This window comes from Bombina bombina, chromosome 5, assembly GCF_027579735.1.
Source record: "Bombina bombina isolate aBomBom1 chromosome 5, aBomBom1.pri, whole genome shotgun sequence".
In the NCBI taxonomy this organism is placed as follows: domain Eukaryota; kingdom Metazoa; phylum Chordata; class Amphibia; order Anura; family Bombinatoridae; genus Bombina; species Bombina bombina.
This window is the reverse complement of record NC_069503.1, coordinates 803957969-803982225: the sequence shown is the minus strand read 5'-3', so window position 1 is coordinate 803982225 and position 24257 is coordinate 803957969. Positions and strand designations below refer to the sequence as shown.

At 42.2% G+C, this 24257-nt stretch overlaps 1 protein-coding gene across 1 annotated transcript in view; it reads right to left on the bottom strand.

Annotated features, from left to right (window-relative positions):
- The window catches only part of PTPN2 (protein tyrosine phosphatase non-receptor type 2), a 426691-nt gene that overhangs the window by 284059 nt on the left and 118375 nt on the right, over positions 1-24257 (bottom strand). The window contains exon 3 of the mRNA XM_053714893.1: positions 18716-18816. Coding sequence (XP_053570868.1) covers positions 18716-18816 — 101 coding nt within the window. The remainder of the gene's footprint in view (positions 1-18715; positions 18817-24257) is intronic.

Here is a 24257-nt window from a genome sequence, read left to right as displayed (position 1 = left end):
GTCATGCCTCTCAAAAACAAGTGCGCAACACCGGCGCGAAAATGAGGCTCTGCCTATGATTTGGGAAAGCCCCTAAAGAGAAAGGTGTCTAAAAAAGTGCCTGCCGATATAAACTTATCAAAATACCCAGATTAAATGATTCCTCAAGGCTAAATATGTGTTAATAATGAATCGATTTAGCCCAGAAAAAGTCTACAGTCTTAATAAGCCCTTGTGAAGCCCTTATTTACAATCTTAATAAACATGGCTTACCGGATCCCATAGGGAAAATGACAGCTTCCAGCATTACATCGTCTTGTTAGAAAGTGTCATACCTCAAGCAGCAAGAGACTGCTCACTGTTCCCCCAACTGAAGTTAATTCCTCTCAACAGTCCTGTGTGGAACAGCCATGGATTTTAGTAACGGTTGCTAAAATCATTTTCCTCATACAAACAGAAATCTTCATCTCTTTTCTGTTTCTGAGTAAATAGTACATACCAGCACTATTTTAAAAAAACAAACTCTTGATTGAATAATAAAAACTACAGTTAAACACTAAAAAACTCTAAGCCATCTCCGTGGAGATGTTGCCTGTACAACGGTAAAGAGAATGACTGGGGTAGGCGGAGCCTAGGAGGGATCATGTGACCAGCTTTGCTGGGCTCTTTGCCATTTCCTGTTGGGGAAGAGAATATCCCACAAGTAAGGATGACGCCGTGGACCGGACACACCTATGTTGGAGAAATGTTTTTAATAGAATTATCCATTACAGCCGTTAATTGTTGCATAGTAAGGAGGATTGGCGCACTAGATGTACTAGGGGCCTCCTGAGTGGGCAAGACTGGTGTAGACATAGAAGGGGATGATGCAGTACCATGCTTACTCCCCTCACTTAAGGAATCGTTTTGGGCAACATTATTATCAGTGGTATCATTGTCCCTACTTTGTTTGTCACATTTATCACATATATTTAAATGGATAGGAACCTTGGCTTCCGAACATACAGAACATCGTCTATCTGATAGTTCAGACATGTTAATAGGCATAAACTTGGTAACAAAGCACAAAAAAGTTTTAAAATAAAACCGTTACTGTCTCTTTAAATTTTAAACTGAACACACTTTTTTACTGAATATACGCAAAACTATGAAGGAAATGTTCAAAATTCACCAAAATTTCACCACAGTGTCATAAAGCCTTAAAAGTATTGCACACCAAATTTGAAAGCTTTAACTCTTAAAATAACGGAACCGGAGCCGTTTTTACATTTAACCCCTATACAGTCCCTGGTATCTGCTTTGCTGAGACCCAACCAAGCCCAGAGGGGAATACGATACCAAATGACGCCTTCAATAAGCTTTTTCAGTGGATCTGAGCACCTCACACATGCATCTGCATGCCTTGCTTCTCAAAAACAACTGCGCATTAGTGGCGCGAAAATGAGGCTCTGCCTATGACTAGAAAAGGCCCCCAGTGAAAAAGGTGTCCAATACAGTGCCTGTCCGTTTTTTTAACAATTTGCCAAGATTAAAATAACTCTCCTAAGTTATAAACCATTAAACATGCTTATATAGTAATCGTTTTGGCCCAGAAAAATGTCTACCAGTCTTTAAAGCCCTTGTGAAGCCCTTGTATTCTTATATTGAAAATTAAGAAAATGGCTTACCGGATCCCATAGGGAAAATGACAGCTTCCAGCATTACCAAGTCTTGTTAGAAATGTGTCATACCTCAAGCAGCCAAAGTCTGCTCACTGTTTCCCCCAACTGAAGTTAATTCCTCTCAACAGTCCTGTGTGGAAACAGCCATCGATTTTAGTAACGGTTGCTAAAATCATTTTCCTCTTACAAACAGAAATCTTCATCTCTTTTCTGTTTCAGAGTAAATAGTACATACCAGCACTATTTTAAAATAACAAACTCTTGATTGAAGAATAAAAACTACATTTAAACACCAAAAAACTCTGAGCCATCTCCGTGGAGATGTTGCCTGTGCAACGGCAAAGAGAATGACTGGGGAAGGCGGAGCCTAGGAGGGATCATGTGACCAGCTTTGCTGGGCTCTTTGCCATTTCCTGTTGGGGAAGAGAATATCCCACAAGTAAGGATGACGCCGTGGACCGGACACACCTATGTTGGAGAAAATGTTTTTTAACAGTCACACCAAACTGCCACAGCCTTGCTGTGGGCCTAGTAGCACAGTGGAAAGCCTCAGGAAACTGTTTCCAGGCAAATTTAAGCCAGCCATGTTGAAAAAACTAGGCCCCAATAAAGTTATATCACCAAAGTATATATAAAAACAGTTAAACATGCCAGCAAACGTTCTATATTGTAAATATAAAAGAGTATTACCTCAGAAAGTAAGCATGATACCAGTCGTTATTAAATCACTGTATTCAGGCTTACCTTACATAAATTTGGCATCAGCAGCATTTTCTAGCATTCACATCTTCTAGAAAAATCTTAACTGCACATACCTCATAGCAGGATAACCTGCACGCCATTCCCCCGCTGAAGTTATCTCTCTCTTCAGTCATGTGTGAGAACAGCAATGGATCTTAGTTACAACCTGCTAAGATCATTGAAATCACAGGCAGATTCTTCTTCTATTTTCTGCCTGGAACAAAATAGTACAACTCCGGTACCATTTAAAAATAATAAACTTTTGATTGAAGCAAAATAACAGCTACATTTCACCACTTCTCTCTTACTACCTCCATGTTTGTTGAGAGTTGCAAGAGAATGACTGGATATGGCAGTTAGGGGAGGAGCTATATAGACAGCTCTGCTGTGGGTGTCCTCTTGCAACTTTCTGTTGGGAATGAGAATATCCCACAAGTAATGGATGATCCGTGGACTGGATACACCTTACAAGAGAAACCTGATTTAGCCCAATCTCTGGAAAATATTTCTAAAATGTATGAGGGGATTTAACCATAGGTTTAAAAAACGAATCAAAACGCTTAACTGGCTTATCCCCATTGGATCATTAACCTCTAAAGTAAACAAAATTTCCTTAAAAACAGAATTTATGTTTACCTGATAAATTACTTTCTCCAACGGTGTGTCCGGTCCACGGCGTCATCCTTACTTGTGGGATAATCTCCTCCCCAACAGGAAATGGCAAAGAGCCCAGCAAAGCTGGTCACATGATCCCTCCTAGGCTCCGCCTTCCCCAGTCATTCGACCGACGTAAAGGAGGAATATTTGCATAGGAGAAATCATATGATACCGTGGTGACTGTAGTTAAAGAAAATAAATTATCAGACCTGATTAAAAAACCAGGGCGGGCCGTGGACCGGACACACCGTTGGAGAAAGTAATTTATCAGGTAAACATAAATTCTGTTTTCTCCAACATAGGTGTGTCCGGTCCACGGCGTCATCCTTACTTGTGGGAACCAATACCAAAGCTTTAGGACACGGATGAAGGGAGGGAGCAAATCAGGTCACCTAGATGGAAGGCACCACGGCTTGCAAAACCTTTCTCCCAAAAATAGCCTCAGAAGAAGCAAAAGTATCAAATTTGTAAAATTTAGTAAAAGTGTGCAGTGAAGACCAAGCCGCTGCCTTACATATCTGATCCACAGAAGCCTCGTTCTTGAAGGCCCATGTGGAAGCCACAGCCCTAGTGGAATGAGCTGTGATTCTTTCAGGAGGCTGTCGTCCGGCAGTCTCGTAAGCCAATCTGATGATGCTTTTAAGCCAAAAAGAGAGAGAGGTAGAAGTTGCTTTTTGACCTCTCCTTTTACCAGAATAAACAACAAACAAGGAAGATGTTTGTCTAAAATCCTTTGTAGCATCTAAATAGAATTTTAGAGCACGAACTACGTCCAAATTGTGCAACAAACGTTCCTTCTTTGAAACTGGATTCGGACACAAAGAAGGCACGACTATCTCCTGGTTAATGTTTTTGTTAGAAACAACTTTCGGAAGAAAACCAGGTTTAGTACGCAAAACCACCTTATCTGCATGGAACACCAGATAAGGAGGAGAACACTGCAGAGCAGATAATTCTGAAACTCATCTAGCAGAAGAAATTGCAATCAAAAACAAAACTTTCCAAGATAATAACTTAATATCAACGGAATGTAAGGGTTCAAACGGAACCCCCTGAAGAACTGAAAGAACTAAATTGAGACTCCAAGGAGGAGTCAAAGGTTTGTAAACAGGCTTAATTCTAACCAGAGCCTGAACAAAAGCTTGAACATCTGGCACAGCTGCCAGCTTTTTGTGAAGTAACACAGACAAGGCAGAAATCTGTCCCTTCAAAGAACTTGCAGATAATCCTTTCTCCAAACCTTCTTGAAGAAAGGATAGAATCTTAGGAATTTTTATCTTGTCCCAAGGGAATCCTTTAGATTCACACCAACAGATATATTTTTTCCATATTTTGTGGTAGATTTTTCTAGTCACAGGCTTTCTGGCCTGAACAAGAGTATCAATGACAGAATCTGAGAACCCTCGCTTTGATAAGATCAAGCGTTCAATCTCCAAGCAGTCAGTTGGAGTGAGACCAGATTCGGATGTTCGAACGGACCTTGAACAAGAAGGTCCCGTCTCAAAGGTAGCTTCCATGGTGGAGCCGATGACATATTCACCAGGTCTGCATACCAAGTCCTGCGTGGCCACGCAGGAGCTATCAAGATCACCGATGCCCTCTCCTGATTGATCCTGGCTACCAGCCTGGGGATGAGAGGAAACGGCGGGAATACATAAGCTAGTTTGAAGGTCCAAGGTGCTACTAGTGCATCTACTAGAGTCGCCTTGGGATCCCTGGATCTGGACCCGTAGCAAGGAACCTTGAAGTTCTGACGAGAGGCCATCAGATCCATGTCTGGAATGCCCCACAACTGAGTGATTTGGGCAAAGATTTCCGGATGGAGTTCCCACTCCCCCGGATGAAATGTCTGACGACTCAGAAAATCCGCTTCCCAATTTTCCACTCCTGGGATGTGGATTGCAGACAAGTGGCAGGAGTGAGTCTCCGCCCATTGAATGATTTTGGTCACTTCTTCCATCGCCAGGGAACTCCTTGTTCCCCCCTGATGGTTGATGTACGCAACAGTCGTCATGTTGTCTGATTGAAACCGTATGAATTTGGCCTTTGCTAGTTGAGGCCAAGCCTTGAGAGCATTGAATATCGCTCTCAGTTCCAGAATATTTATCGGGAGAAGAGATTCTTCCCGAGACCAAAGACCCTGAGCTTTCAGGGGTCCCCAGACCGCGCCCCAGCCCACCAGACTGGCGTCGGTCGTGACAATGACCCACTCTGGTCTGCGGAAGCTCATCCCCTGTGACAGGTTGTCCAGGGACAGCCACCAACGGAGTGAATCTCTGGTCCTCTGATCTACTTGTATCGTCGGAGACAAGTCTGTATAATCCCCATTCCACTGACTGAGCATGCACAGTTGTAATGGTCTTAGATGAATTCGCGCAAAAGGAACTATGTCCATTGCCGCTACCATCAAACCTATTACTTCCATGCACTGCGCTATGGAAGGAAGAGCAACAGAATGAAGTATTAGACAAGAGTTTAGAAGTTTTGATTTTCTGGCCTCTGTCAGAAAAATCCTCATTTCTAAGGAGTCTATTATTGTTCCCAAGAAGGGAACCCTTGTTGACGGAGATAGAGAACTTTTTTCTACGTTCACTTTCCACCCGTGAGATCTGAGAAAGGCCAGGACAATGTCCGTGTGAGCCTTTGCTTGTGGAAGGGACGACGCTTGAATCAGAATGTCGTCCAAGTAAGGTACTACTGCAATGCCCCTTGGACTTAGCACCGCTAGAAGGGACCCTAGTACCTTTGTGAAAATTCTTGGAGCAGTGGCTAATCCGAACGGAAGTGCCACAAACTGGTAATGCTTGTCCAGAAATGCGAACCTTAGGAACCGATGATGTTCCTTGTGGATAGGAATATGTAGATACGCATCCTTTAAATCCACCGTGGTCATGAATTGACCTTCCTGGATGGAAGGAAGAATTGTTCGAATGGTTTCCATTTTGAACGATGGAACCTTGAGAAACTTGTTTAGGATCTTGAGATCTAAGATTGGTCTGAATGTTCCCTCTTTTTTGGGAACTACAAACAGATTGGAGTAGAATCCCATCCCTTGTTCTCCTAATGGAACAGGATGAATCACTCCCATTTTTAACAGGTCTTCTACACAATGTAAGAATGCCTGTTTTTTTATGTGGTCTGAAGACAATTGAGACCTGTGGAACCTCCCCCTTGGGGGAAGCCCCTTGAATTCCAGAAGATAACCTTGGGAGACTATTTCTAGCGCCCAAGGATCCAGAACATCTCTTGCCCAAGCCTGAGCGAAGAGAGAGAGAGTCTGCCCCCCACCAGATCCGGTCCCGGATCGGGGGCCAACATCTCATGCTGTCTTGGTAGCAGTGGCAGGTTTCTTGGCCTGCTTACCTTTGTTCCAGCCTTGCATTGGCCTCCAGGCTGGCTTGGCTTGAGAAGTATTACCCTCTTGCTTAGAGGACGTAGCACTTGGGGCTGGTCCGTTTCTGCGAAAGGGACGAAAATTAGGTTTATTTTTGGCCTTGAAAGACCTATCCTGAGGAAGGGCGTGGCCCTTACCCCCAGTGATATCAGAAATAATCTCTTTCAAGTCAGGGCCAAACAGCGTTTTCCCCTTGAAAGGAATGTTAAGCAATTTGTTCTTGGAAGACGCATCCGCTGACCAAGATTTTAGCCAAAGCGCTCTGCGCGCCACAATAGCAAACCCAGAATTTTTCGCCGCTAATCTAGCCAATTGCAAAGTGGCGTCTAGGGTGAAAGAGTTAGCCAATTTGAGAGCATGAATTCTGTCCAAAATCTCCTCATAAGAAGAATCTTTATTGAGCGCCTTTTCTAGTTCATCGAACCAGAAACACGCTGCTGTAGTGACAGGAACAATGCATGAAATTGGTTGTAGAAGGTAACCTTGCTGAACAAACATCTTTTTAAGCAAACCCTCTAATTTTTTATCCATAGGATCTTTGAAAGCACAACTATCTTCTATGGGTATAGTGGTGCGTTTGTTTAGAGTAGAAACCGCCCCCTCGACCTTGGGGACTGTCTGCCATAAGTCCTTTCTGGGGTCGACCATAGGAAACAATTTCTTAAATATAGGGGGAGGGACGAAAGGTATGCCGGGCCTTTCCCATTCTTTGTTTACAATGTCCGCCACCCGCTTGGGTATAGGAAAAGCTTCGGGGGGCCCCGGGACCTCTAGGAACTTACATAATTTCTCTGGAATGACCAAATTCTCACAATCATCCAGAGTAGATAACACCTCCTTAAGCAGGGCGCGGAGATGTTCCAATTTAAATTTGAATGTAATTACATCAGGTTCAGCTTGTTGAGAAATTTTCCCTGAATCTGAAATTTCTCCCTCAGACAAAACCTCCCTGGCCCCCTCAGACTGGTGTAGGGGCACTTCAGAACCAATATCATCAGCGTCCTCATGCTCTTCAGTATTTTCTAAAACAGAGCAGTCGCGCTTTCGCTGATAAGTGGGCATTTTGGCTAAAATGTTTTTGATAGAATTATCCATTACAGCCGTTAATTGTTGCATAGTAAGGAGTATTGGCGCACTAGATGTACTAGGGGCCTCCTGTGTGGGCAAGACTGGTGTAGACGAAGGAGGGGATGATGCAGTACCATGCTTACTCCCCTCACTTGAGGAATCATCTTGGGCATCATTTTCTCTAAATTTTGTGTCACATAAATCACATCTATTTAAATGAGAAGGAACCTTGGCTTCCCCACATACAGAACACAGTCTATCTGGTAGTTCAGACATGTTAAACAGGCATAAACTTGATAACAAAGTACAAAAAACGTTTTAAAATAAAACCGTTACTGTCACTTTAAATTTTAAACTGAACACACTTTATTACTGCAAATGTGAAAAAGTATGAAGGAATTGTTCAAAATTCACCAAAAATTTCACCACAGTGTCTTAAAGCCTTAAAAGTATTGCACACCAAATTTGAAAGCTTTAACTCTTAAAATAACGGAACCGGAGCCGTTTTTATATTTAACCCCTTTACAGTCCCTGGTATCTGCTTTGCTGAGACCCAACCAAGCCCAAAGGGGAATACGATACCAAATGACGCCTTCAGAAAGTCTTTTCTATGTATCAGAGCTCCTCACACATGCATCTGCATGTCATGCTTCCCAAAAACAAGTGCGCAATAGAGGCGCGAAAATGAGGCTCTGCCTATGATTAGGGAAAGCCCCTAGAAAATAAGGTGTCCAATACAGTGCCTGCCGGTTATTTTAGCTAATTCCCAAGAATAAAATAATTCCTCAAAGCTATGAAGTATTAAAATATGCTTATATATCAATCGTTTTAGCCCAGAAAATGTCTACAGTCTTAAAAGCCCTTGTGAAGCCCTTTTTTTCTTATGTAATAAAAATGGCTTACCGGATCCCATAGGGAAAATGACAGCTTCCAGCATTACATCGTCTTGTTAGAAATGTGTCATACCTCAAGCAGCAAAAGTCTGCTCACTGTTTCCCCCAACTGAAGTTAATTCCTCTCAACAGTCCTGTGTGGAAACAGCCATCGATTTTAGTAACGGTTGCTAAAATCATTTTCCTCTTACAAACAGAAATCTTCATCTCTTTTCTGTTTCAGAGTAAATAGTACATACCAGCACTATTTTAAAATAACAAACTCTTGATTGAATAATAAAAACTACAGTTAAACACCAAAAAACTCTAAGCCATCTCCGTGGAGATGTTGCCTGTACAACGGCAAAGAGAATGACTGGGGAAGGCGGAGCCTAGGAGGGATCATGTGACCAGCTTTGCTGGGCTCTTTGCCATTTCCTGTTGGGGAGGAGAATATCCCACAAGTAAGGATGACGCCGTGGACCGGACACACCTATGTTGGAGAAAAGAGAACAAATGTGCTGAATTTTATATTAATAAGAGAATGTCTCAGTTTCAATATTAGTGGAAGACTGTTGAGCATCCGTAAAAACTTCCCGCTCTGAGAACATAGTAGCCTTATGACTAGAAACATTAACTACAACAGGCCTAGAACTAGTAGATGGTAAATTCGAAACTGATCATTAACACTTACTTGAAGGGGGCATAACTACCAACATTTCAGACACTGTTTGGATGAAATCTTTACATTCCAGGGGCAAAAGCAATAGATCAGAAACCTATTTTGTATCCCTGAGATATAATGTCCAGAACCCAAGGGTCCTGAACAGACTGAGCCCTAACTTTATGAAACCCAGATAATCTGCCTCTACTTGACCTGAGTCCAAGTCGGGGGTTGACCCTTCCTGCTGACTTGTTGTCTGTGGTCGATTTATTGGGCTGTTAGTTCTTGCTCCACACTGGGTTAGGCTTCCAGGTACTTCTGGGTGTTTCAGACTTGGATGTGGCAGTGCTCCTCTAAGACTTGTTCTAACGAAAGGAGCGAAAATGTCCCATAGGACGTCCCTTAGATTTAGCCCGAATAAGGTCTTTCCCTTAAAAGCCAGAGATAGAAGTCTTAACTTGGAAACCATGTCCGCTGACCAGGACTTTAAACCAGAGAGCCATTCTAGCAAGTACAGTAAAACCAGAGGTCTTAGCATTGAGACAAATTATTTGCACAACTGCGTCACAAATAAAGGAATTTGACGTTTTTAGGGCCTAATTGCGGTTTTGAATTTCTTCCAAGGGAGATTCTACCAAAATCAGATCAGATAAGTTGTCACATTAAAAGGTGCAATACTTACGTTGCAATACTTACGGCAGGCTGGAAAAGCAAGCCTTCTTGGAGAAAAACTTCTCTCCGGTATCTCTCTAATCTCATATCCATGGGATCCTTAAAAGATTTACAATCCCCTATCCATAGTGGAAACTGCACAATCCACTTTAAGAACAGTATTTCACACTTCCAAATGGCTTTCTGCCACCGGAAACGGTTTCTTAAAAGGGACAGTCTAGTATAAATTAAACTTTCATTATTCAGATAGGACTTTTAATTTTAATCAACTTTCCAATTTACTTTTATCATCAAATTTGCTTTTTTTCTCTTGGTATTCTTAGTTTAAACTTAACATAGGTAGACTCTCATGCTAATTTTTAAGCCTTTGATGGCTGCCTCTTATCACATGCTTTTTAAATCTCTTTTCAACACAAAGAGACAGAAAGTACACGTGGGCCATATAGATAAAACTGTGTTCAGGCACAAAGGGTTATTTAAGATCTAGCACAAAACAATGCTAAATGCAAGACAATAGAAAATAACAAGTCACAGTCATGTGATCAGGGGGCTGGAAGAAGGTTCCTAGATAAAAGGTAATCACAGAGGTAAAAAGTATATTATTATAACTGTGTTGGTTTTGCAAAACTGGGGAATGGGTAATAAAGGGATTATCTATCTTTTAAAACAATAACAGTTCTATGGTAGACTGTCCCTTTAAAACTTTTGTGAGAAAGGAGAAAAGGGAACACCTGCATTTCCCACTCCTTGGATATAATGTCTGCCACTAATGAAGGTACTGGGAACACTTCAGGGGTCTTTAACTTAAATACCATATCCAATTTATGTTCTTATTTCTCTTCGGATGGTTTAGACTCGGGTACTTCCCTTTAAATGTAGTATTTAGTTGGAAGATCTGGCATACCAAGTTTCCTGAGACCTAGGCAGCTACAGCTTTTGTCAGCCCTTGCCTTTATATTTGTGTGTCAGTGTGAATGCTTTTGTACCTGAATAACAATCTAGGTTTTAATTTAATAATAAATCAATTTCTTCATTCTTGAAGTAGCACTATATAAGTAGCACTATAATTTATGTTTTATATATGAATAGTGCAAATATAAAATGTGCTAACAGCATTTTCATGACAGTTATAGTAAATCTAATTCTATTGAAGCCTGTTGGGAAAAAATAAATACAGAACCTATCTATACTATAATCGAGTTCGTCACCAGTTGCGCACGCATCCTCAAAAGGAATGTTGGCAAGAATGTTGGCTGTGCGCAGAGCCAAAAGAATTTACCTGGATGCATCCAGGTGGATTCCGAAAAGGGCAGGGTGGTGAAAGAATCCACCTGCGGTGGATTCTTTCACCACCCTGCCATTTTCGGAATCCACCTAGATGCAGCGTAGGCAAACAAAGCATTAAGAGGGAAAAAATGTAACGACACGTACTAAACATAAATTATGCTTACCAGATAATTTCATTTCCTTCTGTATAAGGAGAGTCCACAGCTTCATTCCTTACTGGTGAGAAATACTGAACCTGGAAACCAGGAGGAGGCAAAGACACCCCAGCCAAAGGCTTACATACCTCTCCCACTTCCCCCAGTCATTCTGCCGAGGGAACAAGGAACAGTAGGAGAATTATCAGGGTACAAAAGGTGCCAGAAGAAAAATATAATTTAGAGGGCCGCCCATCGGAGAACCCGGACAGGGGCTGAGGACTCTCCTTATACAGAAGGAAATGAAATTATCTGGTAAGCATAATTTATGTTTTCCTTCTCAATATAAGGAGAGTCTTATACTCAAGCTCTAGAGGACACTGAATGATAACAGGAGGGACAAAAAGAGAGGCGGAACCTAATCTGAGGACACCACAGCCTCCAAAACCCTTTCTCCCGAAGGCTGCATCAGCTGAAGCAAAAACATCAGACTTGTAAAATTTAGAAAAAGTATGTAAGGAGGACCAGGTAGCCGTCTTACAAATCTGATCCATAGAGGCCTCATTCTTAAAGGCCCAAGAGGAAGCCACTGTTCTAGTAGAATGAGCCGAAATCCTATGAGGAGGATTATGTCCCGCTGTCTCATAAACTAAGCGGATAACACTCCTTAACCAAAAGGATAAGGAAGTCTAAGAGACCTTCTGACTCTTACGCTTCCCAGAATAGGCAATAAACAAGGAAGAAGTTTGTCTAAAATCCTTAGTAGTCTGAAGATAGAACTTCAAGGCGCGAACCACACGTTCCTTCAAAGAAGGAGGATTGGGACACAAGGAAGGAACCACAATCTCTTGATGTTGTGGTCTGACACGACCTTAGCAAGAAACCCTAACTTAGTACATAGGACAGCCTTATCAGAATGGAACACCAGATAAGGAGGCTCACATTGCAAAGTGGCAATCTAAGAAACTCTGCGCACAGAAGCAATAGCCAGTAGAAAAAACCTTCCCGGACAACAACTTAATGTCAATTTCATGCATAGGCTCAAATGCAGCCCGTTGCAAAACCTTAAGAACAAGATTCAGACTCCAAGGAGGAGCCTTAGATCTGAACATAGGTCTCATTCTAATCAGAGTCTTAACAAAGGACTGTACATCTTGAAGTTCAGAGAGCCTCTTGTGCAGTAAATCAGACAGGGCAGAAATCTGTCCCATCAGTGAACTGGCTGAAAGACCCTTCTCCAGTCCATCCTGGAGAAATAGGATACTAATAGGATAAGATACGCGAACCATGTCCTTTGCAGCCATGATGGAGCAATCAGTATGACTGATGCCTGCTCCTGCTTGATGCGGGCCACTACATGAAGAACGAGTGGTAACGGCGGGAAAAGGTAAATTAGATTGAACCTCCAAGGCACTGCTAATGCATCTATTAGCTCTGCAGGAGGATCCCTGGACCTCGACCCATATCTGGGTAGCTTAAAATTGAGACGGGACACCATGAGATCTATCTCCGGTGTCCCCTACCTGTAGCATATTTCCACAAACACTTCGGGATGGAGAGACCAATCTCCTGGATGAAAGGATTGTCTGCTGAGAAAATCCGCTACCCAGTTGTCCACACCCGGAATGTGGATCGCTAACAGCAAACAGCTGTGGGCCTCCGACCACTCCAGAATCCGAGATGCTTCTTGTCCCCCCCTGATGGTTGATGGGAACCACTGAGGTTATATTGTCTGATTGGAATCTTATAAACCAGGACGAACCCAGAAGAGGCCAAAGCATTTAGAGTATTGAAGATTGCCCAAAGTTCCAAAATGTTGATCGGGAAGGAGAATTCCTCCTGAGACCAAAGGCCCTGTGCCTTCTTGGCACCCCAAACAGCTCCCCATCCTGATAGACTCGCGTCCGTAGTCACAATCGTTCAGTATAGTCTCAGAACAGATGATCTGGATAGAGCCACCAAAAGAGCAATTATCTCGACCGGTTGTCCAGAGAAATCTGTTGAGACAGATCCGAATGATCGCCGTTCCACTGCCTCAGAATGCACAGTTGTAACGGTCTGAGACGGAAACCGGTAAAGGGAATGATGTCTATGCAGGACACCATGAGACCAATTACCTCCATACACTGAGCCACAGATGGCCTTTAGGAGGTCTGGAGGGCAAGACATGCCAAAGCTAGCTTGTAACGTCTCTGGTCTGTTAGGAATATCCTCATAGATATGGAGTCTAATACAGTTCCCAGGGAAACTACCCTGGTTCTTGGAATAAGAGAAATCTTCTCTAAGTTTATCTTCCATCCATGAGATCGAAGAAGAGAGAGAAGAGAGATACCAAATGGTCCTTCGACAGACATAAAGATGGGGCTTGTACCAGAATATCGCCCAAGTAGGGAGCTACTGCTATACCCCGGGTTCTAGCAACGGCTAAAAGGGCCCATAGAACCTTTGTAAAAATCCTTGGATCAGTAGCTAGACCAAACGTAAGAGCAATGAACTGGAAGTGCTGGTCCAGGAACACAAACCCTAAGAACAGGAAGTGATCCTTGTGGTTTGGAACGTGAAGGTAAGCATCCTTCAGATCTATCGTCGTGAACTGTTATTCCTGAACTAGAGGAAGGATGGACCTTATTGTCTCCATCTTGAACTAGGGGACAATTAGAAACTTGTTTAAGCACTTTAGGTCCAGAATCGGGCGGAAAGTTCCCTCTTTTTTTGGACCCACGAACAGGTTTGAATAGTATCCCAAACCTCTTTCTGCGATCGGAACTGGGACAATGATCCTAAAGGAGGGCATATCCCGCATGCACTCCATAAAGGCTTCCCTCTTTTCTGGCTTGGAAGACAGGCTTGAGAAGAGAAATCTGCCCTTGGGTGGATGAGATTTGAAACCTATCTTGTATCCCTGAGCTATGACCTCCAGGACCCATGGATCCTGCACGTCCTCGAACCAAGCGTCTGAAAAAAGCGAAAGACTGCCCCCTACACGATCCAGCGCCGGATCAGGGGCCGCCCCTTTATGCCGATTTGGTCTCAGCGGGCTTCTTGTTCTGCTTGGATTTATTCCAGGATTGAGGCGGCTTCCAAGTACTCTTGGCCTGCTCGGGGTTAGAGGAGAACTGTTGCCGTTGGGATTTCTCATTACAAAAATTAGAACTCTAACCCTTAGACTTGTTATTTTTATCCTGCGGTAGGAAGGCACCCTTATCCCCTGTAACAGTGGAGATGATGGAGTCCAGGCCTGGGACAAATAAAATCTTTCCCTTAAAAGGGAGGGAGATAAGTCTGGACTTAGAAGTCATATCTGCAGACCAGGACTTCAGCCAGAGCACCCTACAGGTCTAAACTGAAAAACCAGACACCTTAGCATTTAGGCAAATAATCTGCATGTTTACATCACCGACAAAAGAATTAGCAATTTTCAATGCTTTAATTCTTTCCTGGATAACGTCGAGGGGACCCTCCACCTCAATCAATTCCGATAAGGAGTCGCACAAGTACGCCACAGCTCCAGCAACTTAGGTAACAGCCGACGCTGGTAGAAACATTTATCCCGTATGTTGAAACATTTTTCTTAGAAAAGTTTCCATCTTCTTATCCATCGGCTCTCCGAGCGACGAGCTATCCTCAAGAGAAATAGTAGTACATTTGGCAGCGTGGAGATGGCGAAATCCACCGTAGGGAAGGAACCCCACAACGTCAATATAGAGTTCGGGACCGGGAATAATTTCTTAAAAGAAGACTAAGGGGAAAAGGAAGCTCCAATTCTATCCCACTCGTTTTTAATATTGTTTGCCATTTTTACAGGAACAGGAAAAGTTAACGACACTACCCTGTCCTCGTACACTCTGTATAATTTAGGAATCAAAGGTTCATCAGGCAGCTTGGCCTCTGTAACCTCTAATGCAGACAGGACCTTCTTTAGAAGAAAATGTAAGTGCTCAATCTTAAATCAAAAGGCTGGTTTCTATGCAGCAGGAGGGTTAGAGGTAGCAGATTCTGACCCAGAAAGTTCACCCTCTGAAGCCTCAGAGTGTGATTCATCCTCGGTTACTTGAAAAACAGATAAATCAAATAAACTACTTGATGACCCCTGGGCAGGAGAGCTATGTTTAACCTTCCGCTTGCGCTTGGCAGGGCGAGGTAAAGCACTGAGGGCCTCAGACACAGCTGTCTTTAACTGTGTGGTAAAATCTGATGGTAAAAGGCTCCCTCCAGATGAAGGATCAAGCGTGTTACGGCAAGCTGCATGTGTTGAGGGAGATGGCTGATGGGTATGCACCTCACGGGAAGGCGAGTTCTCAGAGGTGGACGGCTCAGTGGTACTAAAAGGGTTAACCTTCTTTGACATAATAACGTTGTTAAGGCATGTGGAACATAGTTGAGAGGGTGGGCATACCAAGGCCTCCTCACAATATAAACAGGTATTACTATTTGGAAGGAGTAACCTCAAGAATATCCGAATCCTCCATAGCTTAAGCTAATGACAGAAGGACACAGAATAAAACAATCTTTTTCTTTCTCACAAAAACTGCACCTTTATACTCCCAATGGCTGGGGTATTCACCACCTCCTAGACCCAGACAATACAGAGAAAAAGCGTCTTCTCCGACGGCCAGCTTGGTCAGGAAAGAAGAAACTAAAGGGAGACCACTCCCAGTCACGTGTTGCGCAAAGCAGGACTGCCCCTGCTATGAGAAAAAGCGCGCCAAGCTAAAAGTTGCACAGCGCTCAAAGTGGAAGTAAAAACCTGTGCGTTCAAGCCACATAACAAACAGTCTATCAGCCCAATTAATCTCACACATAAAGCAGCATAAAATCAAAGCATCACATTTGATTAATCCCCACTGTTTGATAATCCCCCTCAGTAGATATTAACCCATGATTTTATTAAGATAAAAGGAGCCACACTTTGACCCTGTCTTCTAGCGTTTTCAACATATGTAAAAATTGAAACTATCTTACCAGAATCCATGCTGTGGAACAGAAACACAGCCTCTTAAGTGTGACAGTCTTGTAGCATCGCTCCTGACATGGACTTGTGGGAGATAACAAGCAGGCAGTGAAATTTGTCAACACTGATTGCTTAGAAGCTGTTAGCAGGCAGTCTGGATGGGTTCGCAGAAAGACTCTCCCTGCATCTCCAAACTAAATTTCATCAATGCTCTCACTGAGAGGCCGACAAGACTACTTAAAGCTCCAGTCCCATATCGAAAGGCAGATACCCTTCCTAAGGAACTACTCTGAATCTTCTGACACTTCTCTGCCATCCTCCTGTACCGAAAAGGCAAAGAGTGACTGGGGGATGTGGGAAGTGGAAGAGATATTTAAGCCTTTGGCTGGGGTGTCTTTGCCTCCTCCTGGTTGCCAGGTTCAGTATTTCCCAACAGTAAGGAGCCGTGGACTCTCCTTATATTAAAAAGGAAAAACGCATAACCGACTGCACAAAATAAAACATGTAAGCGCCAGCACGAAATAAAAAACTAACCGCCCGCACAAAGTATTAACAAACACCTAAACCACCAACCCCCACATCGCAAATTAATAAAATTAACCCCTAATCTGCAAATTAAACCACACAAATAACATAATTAAAATAACCCCTAAACCGTCAACCTCCCACATCGCAATAAACCTAATTAACCCCTAAACCACCAAACCCCATTGAAATAAACCTAATTAAGCTATTCACTCCTAAACACCAACCCCCCACAACCCAAATACCTAATTTATTACTAAGCCCCCTAAATTAAAACCAAATTATTTTAAATACAAAGCTATAATTAAATTAAAATACCTAACATTACTTAAAAAAAAAACACTAATATTAAATTAAAAAAACATTACAGAAAAAATAAGCCAAAATTATCAAAAATTAAAAAATTAAACATAAGCCCTATTAAAATAAACCCCCACCCAAATAAAAAAACACACCCTAAACTTTTAAGACTACCAATATTCCTTAAAAGGGCCTTTTGTAGGGCATTGCCCTAAGTTAAACAGCTCTTTTACATGTGAAAAATATTAAGTCCCCCCCCTAACAGTAAAACAATCCACCCACCAAACCCCCCAAAATAAAAAAAACATAATTTATGCTTACCTGATAAATTTATTTCTCTTGTAGTGTATTCAGTCCACGGGTCATCCATTACTTATGGGATATATTCCCTAGTATTAGGCATTAGTATGGGCATTGCCCTTAAAAGGGCAATCCGCTCTTTTACGGCCCAACAAAAAAAAACTAATCTAAAAAAAAAAAAGCCAGCCAAAAAAAAACCAAAAACAATTCTAACCCCCAAATAGGTACTCACAGTTCCTGAAGTCAGGCAGAGAAGGTCTTCTTCCAGCCGGTTAAGTCTTCTTTGAGGCGGCAACATCTTCTTCCAGTGCGGGGACTTCTTCTAGCTTTATCCAGTATCAAGGCGATACGGAGCGAACAAGACAGGCGACCGTGGAGCCATCCAGCTTGGAGATCCTCTTCGTACGATCCCCGCCACATACTGAGGATTGATTGCAAAGTAACCATTTAAAAATGGTGTACATTGCACTCCTATTGGCTGAAATTTTGAAGTCAGCCAATAGGATGAGAGCTACTGAAATCTTATTGGCTGATTTGAACAGCCAATAGGATTTCAGTAGCTCTAATCCTATTGGCTTATTTCAAAATTTCAACCAATAGGAATGCAAGGTACCCCAAATGCAGTACCTTCCATTAAATTTTTAGTGTACGACAGAGATAGGATGAATAAGAGCCACCACGCCGCTGAGGACCACCGCTCCGGAGAAGACTAGTCCGCACCGCACCACCTTCGTTCTGGATGAAGATAGAAGATAATGGAGCTTCCTGGAAGAAGACCTTCACCGCCGGACTTCAGGAACGGTGAGTACCTATTTGGGGCTTAGTCTAGGGCTTTTTTTTTTTTTTTTTTTTTGAGATTAGGGTTTTTTGGGCTGTAAAAGAGCTGATTGCCCTTTTAAAGGTCAGTAATAGAGGGCTATTGGTAGTTTGATAGATTAGAATGAGTTTTTATTTTGGGGGGTGTGGTTTATTTATTTTTATAGTGGAATTATTTTAGGTTTAAATTTTTTTATTTTGGATAGCTTTATTTTTTTGTGTAATTTTACATTTTTTATTTTGTGTAACATTAGTTTGGGGTTTCTAATTTTTTAAAAATAGACTGCCCTCTAGACAGGCTTATCTCCTAATATCTTCTAAGTTCATTTCCAATTCTACACAAATTTTAAAATTTCTTGGTCCTAGCAATTCACTGTAATTTTATTTTTCACTTTACAGCTTTAACAAAACACAGATTGCTAGCAGAATGATGATGCATACACTTTACCCTGTAATGACTACATACTCTAAACGGGTATTGTAGAACAAAAAATAGGGGTGGGGGTGAACAGCAAAACATATGATACAGCAATACAGTATGAATGCAAAGTATTTTATATGCAAACTATTAACTACAATACCCACATATTCCATTAAAGGTTATACAAGGTGGATAAATTTCACCATCGCATTTAACTACAATTAAAAATGATCATTTGCTACTCTAGTTAAAAACCCTCTCATAACTGCTTACTTGGGTTAAAATGTAATTTCTTTGAGCTTCTTCGACAACCACAAGACTGGCATTGATATAATCATTTTCCACATTTTGAAGCTTTACACGGCTGTGGTCAACTGAAATAAACAAAAAATAGTTAAAACACTTAGCATGACAGTTAAAATAAAATGATTTGACTTATTATGAGTTGCAGGTGAACAGTATAAAAAGTTCAAATATATACATATAATTAAAAAAAAAAAAAAAAAAAAAAAAAAGTGTTAAATCAATAGCTCCACCCAACAACCCATAAAAACCACCTATTCCAAAATCTAATTGTCATTAGTTTGCTTCTAGCAGAGGAACATTATATTTCCTTAACAAAGCAGACATGTCCTTTTAAATGGAAAAAAAAATCTGGAGTTACCATCATTCAAGAACTGGCTTTGTAAATTTGTCTGAACCACTATTCTGGACTTGCAAGTGTGGTTTATAATCCTTCAATGTTGGATATTCTGTTTCCCCTAGAGCAGAGGGTTTTTTTTGGACACCATCTCATTTAGCATTTTCTATCTATCACTCACTAAAGCCAGTCTGAGAAGCAAAGCATGGGAGTGTCCCTTTAGAACAACTTTGCAAGAATCCGGATAGACTAATTGGTCTAGGAGAAGCATGTTTTACATCAAAAAGAAAAAACAGAATTTATGTTTACCTGATAAATTACTTTCTCCAACGGTGTGTCCGGTCCACGGCGTCATCCTTACTTGTGGGATATTCTCTTCCCCAACAGGAAATGGCAAAGAGCCCAGCAAAGCTGGTCACATGATCCCTCCTAGGCTCCGCCTACCCCAGTCATTCGACCGACGTTAAGGAGGAATATTTGCATAGGAGAAACCATATGGTACCGTGGTGACTGTAGTTAAAGAAAACAAAATATCAGACCTGATTAAAAAAACCAGGGCGGGCCGTGGACCGGACACACCGTTGGAGAAAGTAATTTATCAGGTAAACATAAATTCTGTTTTCTCCAACATAGGTGTGTCCGGTCCACGGCGTCATCCTTACTTGTGGGAACCAATACCAAAGCTTTAGGACACGGATGAAGGGAGGGAGCAAATCAGGTCACCTAAATGGAAGGCACCACGGCTTGCAAAACCTTTCTCCCAAAAATAGCCTCAGAAGAAGCAAAAGTATCAAACTTGTAAAATTTGGTAAAAGTGTGCAGTGAAGACCAAGTCGCTGCCCTACATATCTGATCAACAGAAGCCTCGTTCTTGAAGGCCCATGTGGAAGCCACAGCCCTGGTGGAATGAGCTGTGATTCTTTCGGGAGGCTGCCGTCCTGCAGTCTCGTAAGCCAATCTGATGATGCTTTTAATCCAAAAGGAGAGAGAGGTAGAAGTTGCTTTTTGACCTCTCCTTTTACCGGAGTAAACAACAAACAAGGAAGATGTTTGTCTAAAATCCTTTGTAGCATCTAAATAGAATTTTAGAGCGCGAACAACATCCAAATTGTGCAACAAACGTTCCTTCTTTGAAACTGGTTTCGGACACAGAGAAGGTACGATAATCTCCTGGTTAATGTTTTTGTTAGAAACAACTTTTGGAAGAAAACCAGGTTTAGTACGTAAAACCACCTTATCTGCATGGAACACCAGATAAGGAGGAGAACACTGCAGAGCAGATAATTCTGAAACTCTTCTAGCAGAAGAAATTGCAACTAAAAACAAAACTTTCCAAGATAATAACTTAATATCAACGGAATGTAAGGGTTCAAACGGAACCCCCTGAAGAACTGAAAGAACTAAATTGAGACTCCAAGGAGGAGTCAAAGGTTTGTAAACAGGCTTAATTCTAACCAGAGCCTGAACAAAAGCTTGAACATCTGGCACAGCTGCCAGCTTTTTGTGAAGTAACACAGACAAGGCAGAAATCTGTCCCTTCAGGGAACTTGCAGATAATCCTTTTTCTAATCCGTCTTGAAGGAAGGATAAAATCTTAGGAATCTTAACCTTGTCCCAAGGGAATCCCTTAGATTCACACCAACAGATATATTTTTTCCAAATCTTGTGGTAAATCTTTCTAGTTACAGGCTTTCTGGCCTGAACAAGAGTATCAATAACAGAATCTGAGAATCCTCGCTTCGATAGAATCAAGCGTTCAATCTCCAAGCAGTCAGCTGGAGTGAAACCAGATTCGGATGTTCGAACGGACCCTGAACAAGAAGGTCTCGTCTCAAAGGTAGCTTCCAAGGTGGAGCCGATGACATATTCACCAGATCTGCATACCAAGTCCTGCGTGGCCACGCAGGAGCTATCAAGATCACCGACGCCCTCTCCTGATTGATCCTGGCTACCAGCCTGGGGATGAGAGGAAACGGCGGGAACACATAAGCTAGTTTGAAGGTCCAAGGTGCTACTAGTGCATCCACTAGAGCCGCCTTGGGATCCCTGGATCTGGACCCGTAGCAAGGAACTTTGCAGTTCTGACGAGAGGCCATTAGATCCATGTCTGGAATGCCCCACCGCTGGGTGACTTGGGCAAAGATTTCCGGATGGAGTTCCCACTCCCCCGGATGCAATGTCTGACGACTCAGAAAATCCGCTTCCCAATTTTCCACTCCTGGGATGTGGATAGCAGACAGGTGGCAGGAGTGAGACTCCGCCCATAGAATGATTTTGGTCACTTCTTCCATCGCTAGGGAACTCCTTGTTCCCCCCTGATGGTTGATGTACGCAACAGTCGTCATGTTGTCTGATTGAAACCGTATGAACTTGGTCCTCGCTAGCTGAGGCCAAGCCTTGAGAGCATTGAATATCGCTCTCAGCTCCAGAATATTTATCGGTAGAAGAGATTCTTCCCGAGACCAAAGACCCTGAGCTTTCAGGGATCCCCAGACCGCGCCCCAGCCCATCAGACTGGCGTCGGTCGTGACAATGACCCACTCTGGTCTGCGGAACGTCATCCCTTGTGACAGATTGTCCAGGGACAGCCACCAACGGAGTGAGTCTCTGGTCCTCTGATTTACTTGTATCTTCGGAGACAAGTCTGTATAGTCCCCATTCCACTGACTGAGCATGCACAGTTGTAATGGTCTTAGATGAATGCGCGCAAAAGGAACTATGTCCATTGCCGCTACCATCAACCCGATCACTTCCATGCACTGAGCTATGGAAGGAAGAGGAACGGAATGAAGTATCCGACAAGAGTCTAGAAGTTTTGTTTTTCTGGCCTCTGTTAGAAAGATCCTCATTTCTAAGGAGTCTATAATTGTTCCCAAGAAGGGAACCCTTGTTGACGGGGATAGAGAACTCTTTTCCACGTTCACTTTCCAGCCGTGAGATCTGAGAAAGGCCAGGACGATGTCCGTGTGAGCCTTTGCTTGAGGAAGGGACGACGCTTGAATCAGAATGTCGTCCAGGTAAGGTACTACTGCAATGCCCCTTGGTCTTAGCACCGCTAGAAGGGACCCTAGTACCTTTGTGAAAATCCTTGGAGCAGTGGCTAATCCGAAAGGAAGCGCCACGAACTGGTAATGTTTGTCCAGGAATGCGAACCTTAGGAACCGATGATGTTCCTTGTGGATAGGAATATGTAGATACGCATCCTTTAAATCCACCGTGGTCATGAATTGACCTTCCTGGATGGAAGGAAGAATAGTTCGAATGGTTTCCATCTTGAACGATGGAACCTTGAGAAACTTGTTTAAGATCTTGAGATCTAAGATTGGTCTGAACGTTCCCTTGAATAATAAAAACTACAGTTAAACACTAAAAAACTCTAAGCCATCTCCGTGGAGATGTTGCCTGTACAACGGCAAAGAGAATGACTGGGGTAGGCGGAGCCTAGGAGGGATCATGTGACCAGCTTTGCTGGGCTCTTTGCCATTTCCTGTTGGGGAAGAGAATATCCCACAAGTAAGGATGACGCCGTGGACCGGACACACCTATGTTGGAGAAAAGGTTTCAAGTTTTGCTTTACCACCCTTGTCGTCTTAAGCATGCAAAAGCAAGACATTTCAAGCATCATACTAAACATAAAATTAGAAGTCATAATGCCTGCAAATTCTCAAGAGTCTGCTGAGTCCCCTTATGGAAAGGGCTTACTAGGTACATATAAAAAATGCTCTGGATCAAAAGCATCTCAGCTGCACACACAGCTTAACTCAATTGAGCAGGCAAATAAGAAAATACATTGTTGTGGCAGTTGGGCAGCCACAGAGCCCAGTTTAAAGTGGTATTTATCATTTTTAAAAAAAAAAAAAACTAAAATTTATGCTTACCTGATAAATTATTTTCTTTCCTGGCAGGGAGAGTCCACAAATGAATTCATTACTGTTGAGAATACAACACCGGGCCACCAGGAGGAGGCAAAGAGACCCCAGCCAAAGCTTTAAGTATCCCTCCCACTTTACCTACTCCCACAGTCATTCTTAGCCGAGGGATAAAAAATCAAATCAGCCAATAGGTATGCAAGGACGACATATTTAATAGCATACATTAAATTCACTATTCGTTGTACGGCGATGATCGAAGAGAATCCTCCACGCTCCATGGTTCCGCGGTCCAGGATGAAGATAGAAGAGGTTGGAAGAAGACTTCACCGCCGTACTTCAGGAACCATGAGTACCTATCTGGGGGTTAGAGTTTGGGATTTAAAAAAAAATAAAAAAAAAATTTAGATTAGGGATTTCTGGGAAATGTTAAAAGAGCTGAATGCCTTTTTAATGGCAATGGCCATACAAAAGCCCCTTTAAGTGTTTGTTTTGTTAGGGGGGGGGGGGGTTGGTGGGGGGGGGGGGGTTTACAGTTAGAGGGGGGACTTAGTATTTTTTTTTTAAGGAAAAGAGCTGTTTAATTTAAGGAAATGCCCTACAAAAGGCCATTTTAAGGGCTATTGGTAGTTTAGTATTAGATTAGGGGGTGTTTTTATTTTAGGGGGGCTTTTTTATTTTCATAGGGATTAGGTTTAATTTTTTTTTTATTTTTGATAATCTTGTTTATTATTTTATGTAATGTTAGACCTTTTTATTTTCTATAATTTTATCTTAATTTAAACTTAGGTTTTTTATTTTAATTGTAATTTAGGAATATTTTAATTTATGTAATGGGGTTAATTTAGGGGGTGTTAGGTTAGGGGGCTTAGTGATAAGTCAATGGTGATGTTGGTTATTTTGGCGGTTTATTGGATTAATAGATTTATTAGGCTAATTGCAATGTGGGTTATTGGCGGATTAGGGGTTAATAGTTTAAATAGCTAGATTGCGTTGTGGGGATGGCAGATTAGGGGTTAATAGTTTAAATAGCTAGATTGCGATGTGGGGGCATTACGGATTGGGGTTTAATAGATTTAATAGAAAGTTTGCGCTGTGGGGGCATTGTGGATGGGGGTTAATACATTAGTTATTGCGGTGGGGGTTGCGAGGTAGATATTACGCATACGTTAGGTGTTTGATTTTATTTTCACAGTGAGCGACGGGTAAAATATACATTGCCGCAATTGTATGTGGCGCCGTATATGCGATCGAGTGTAGTGTATGGTCGGGTTACCATAGTAACCTATTGTTTTAGAAATTATGC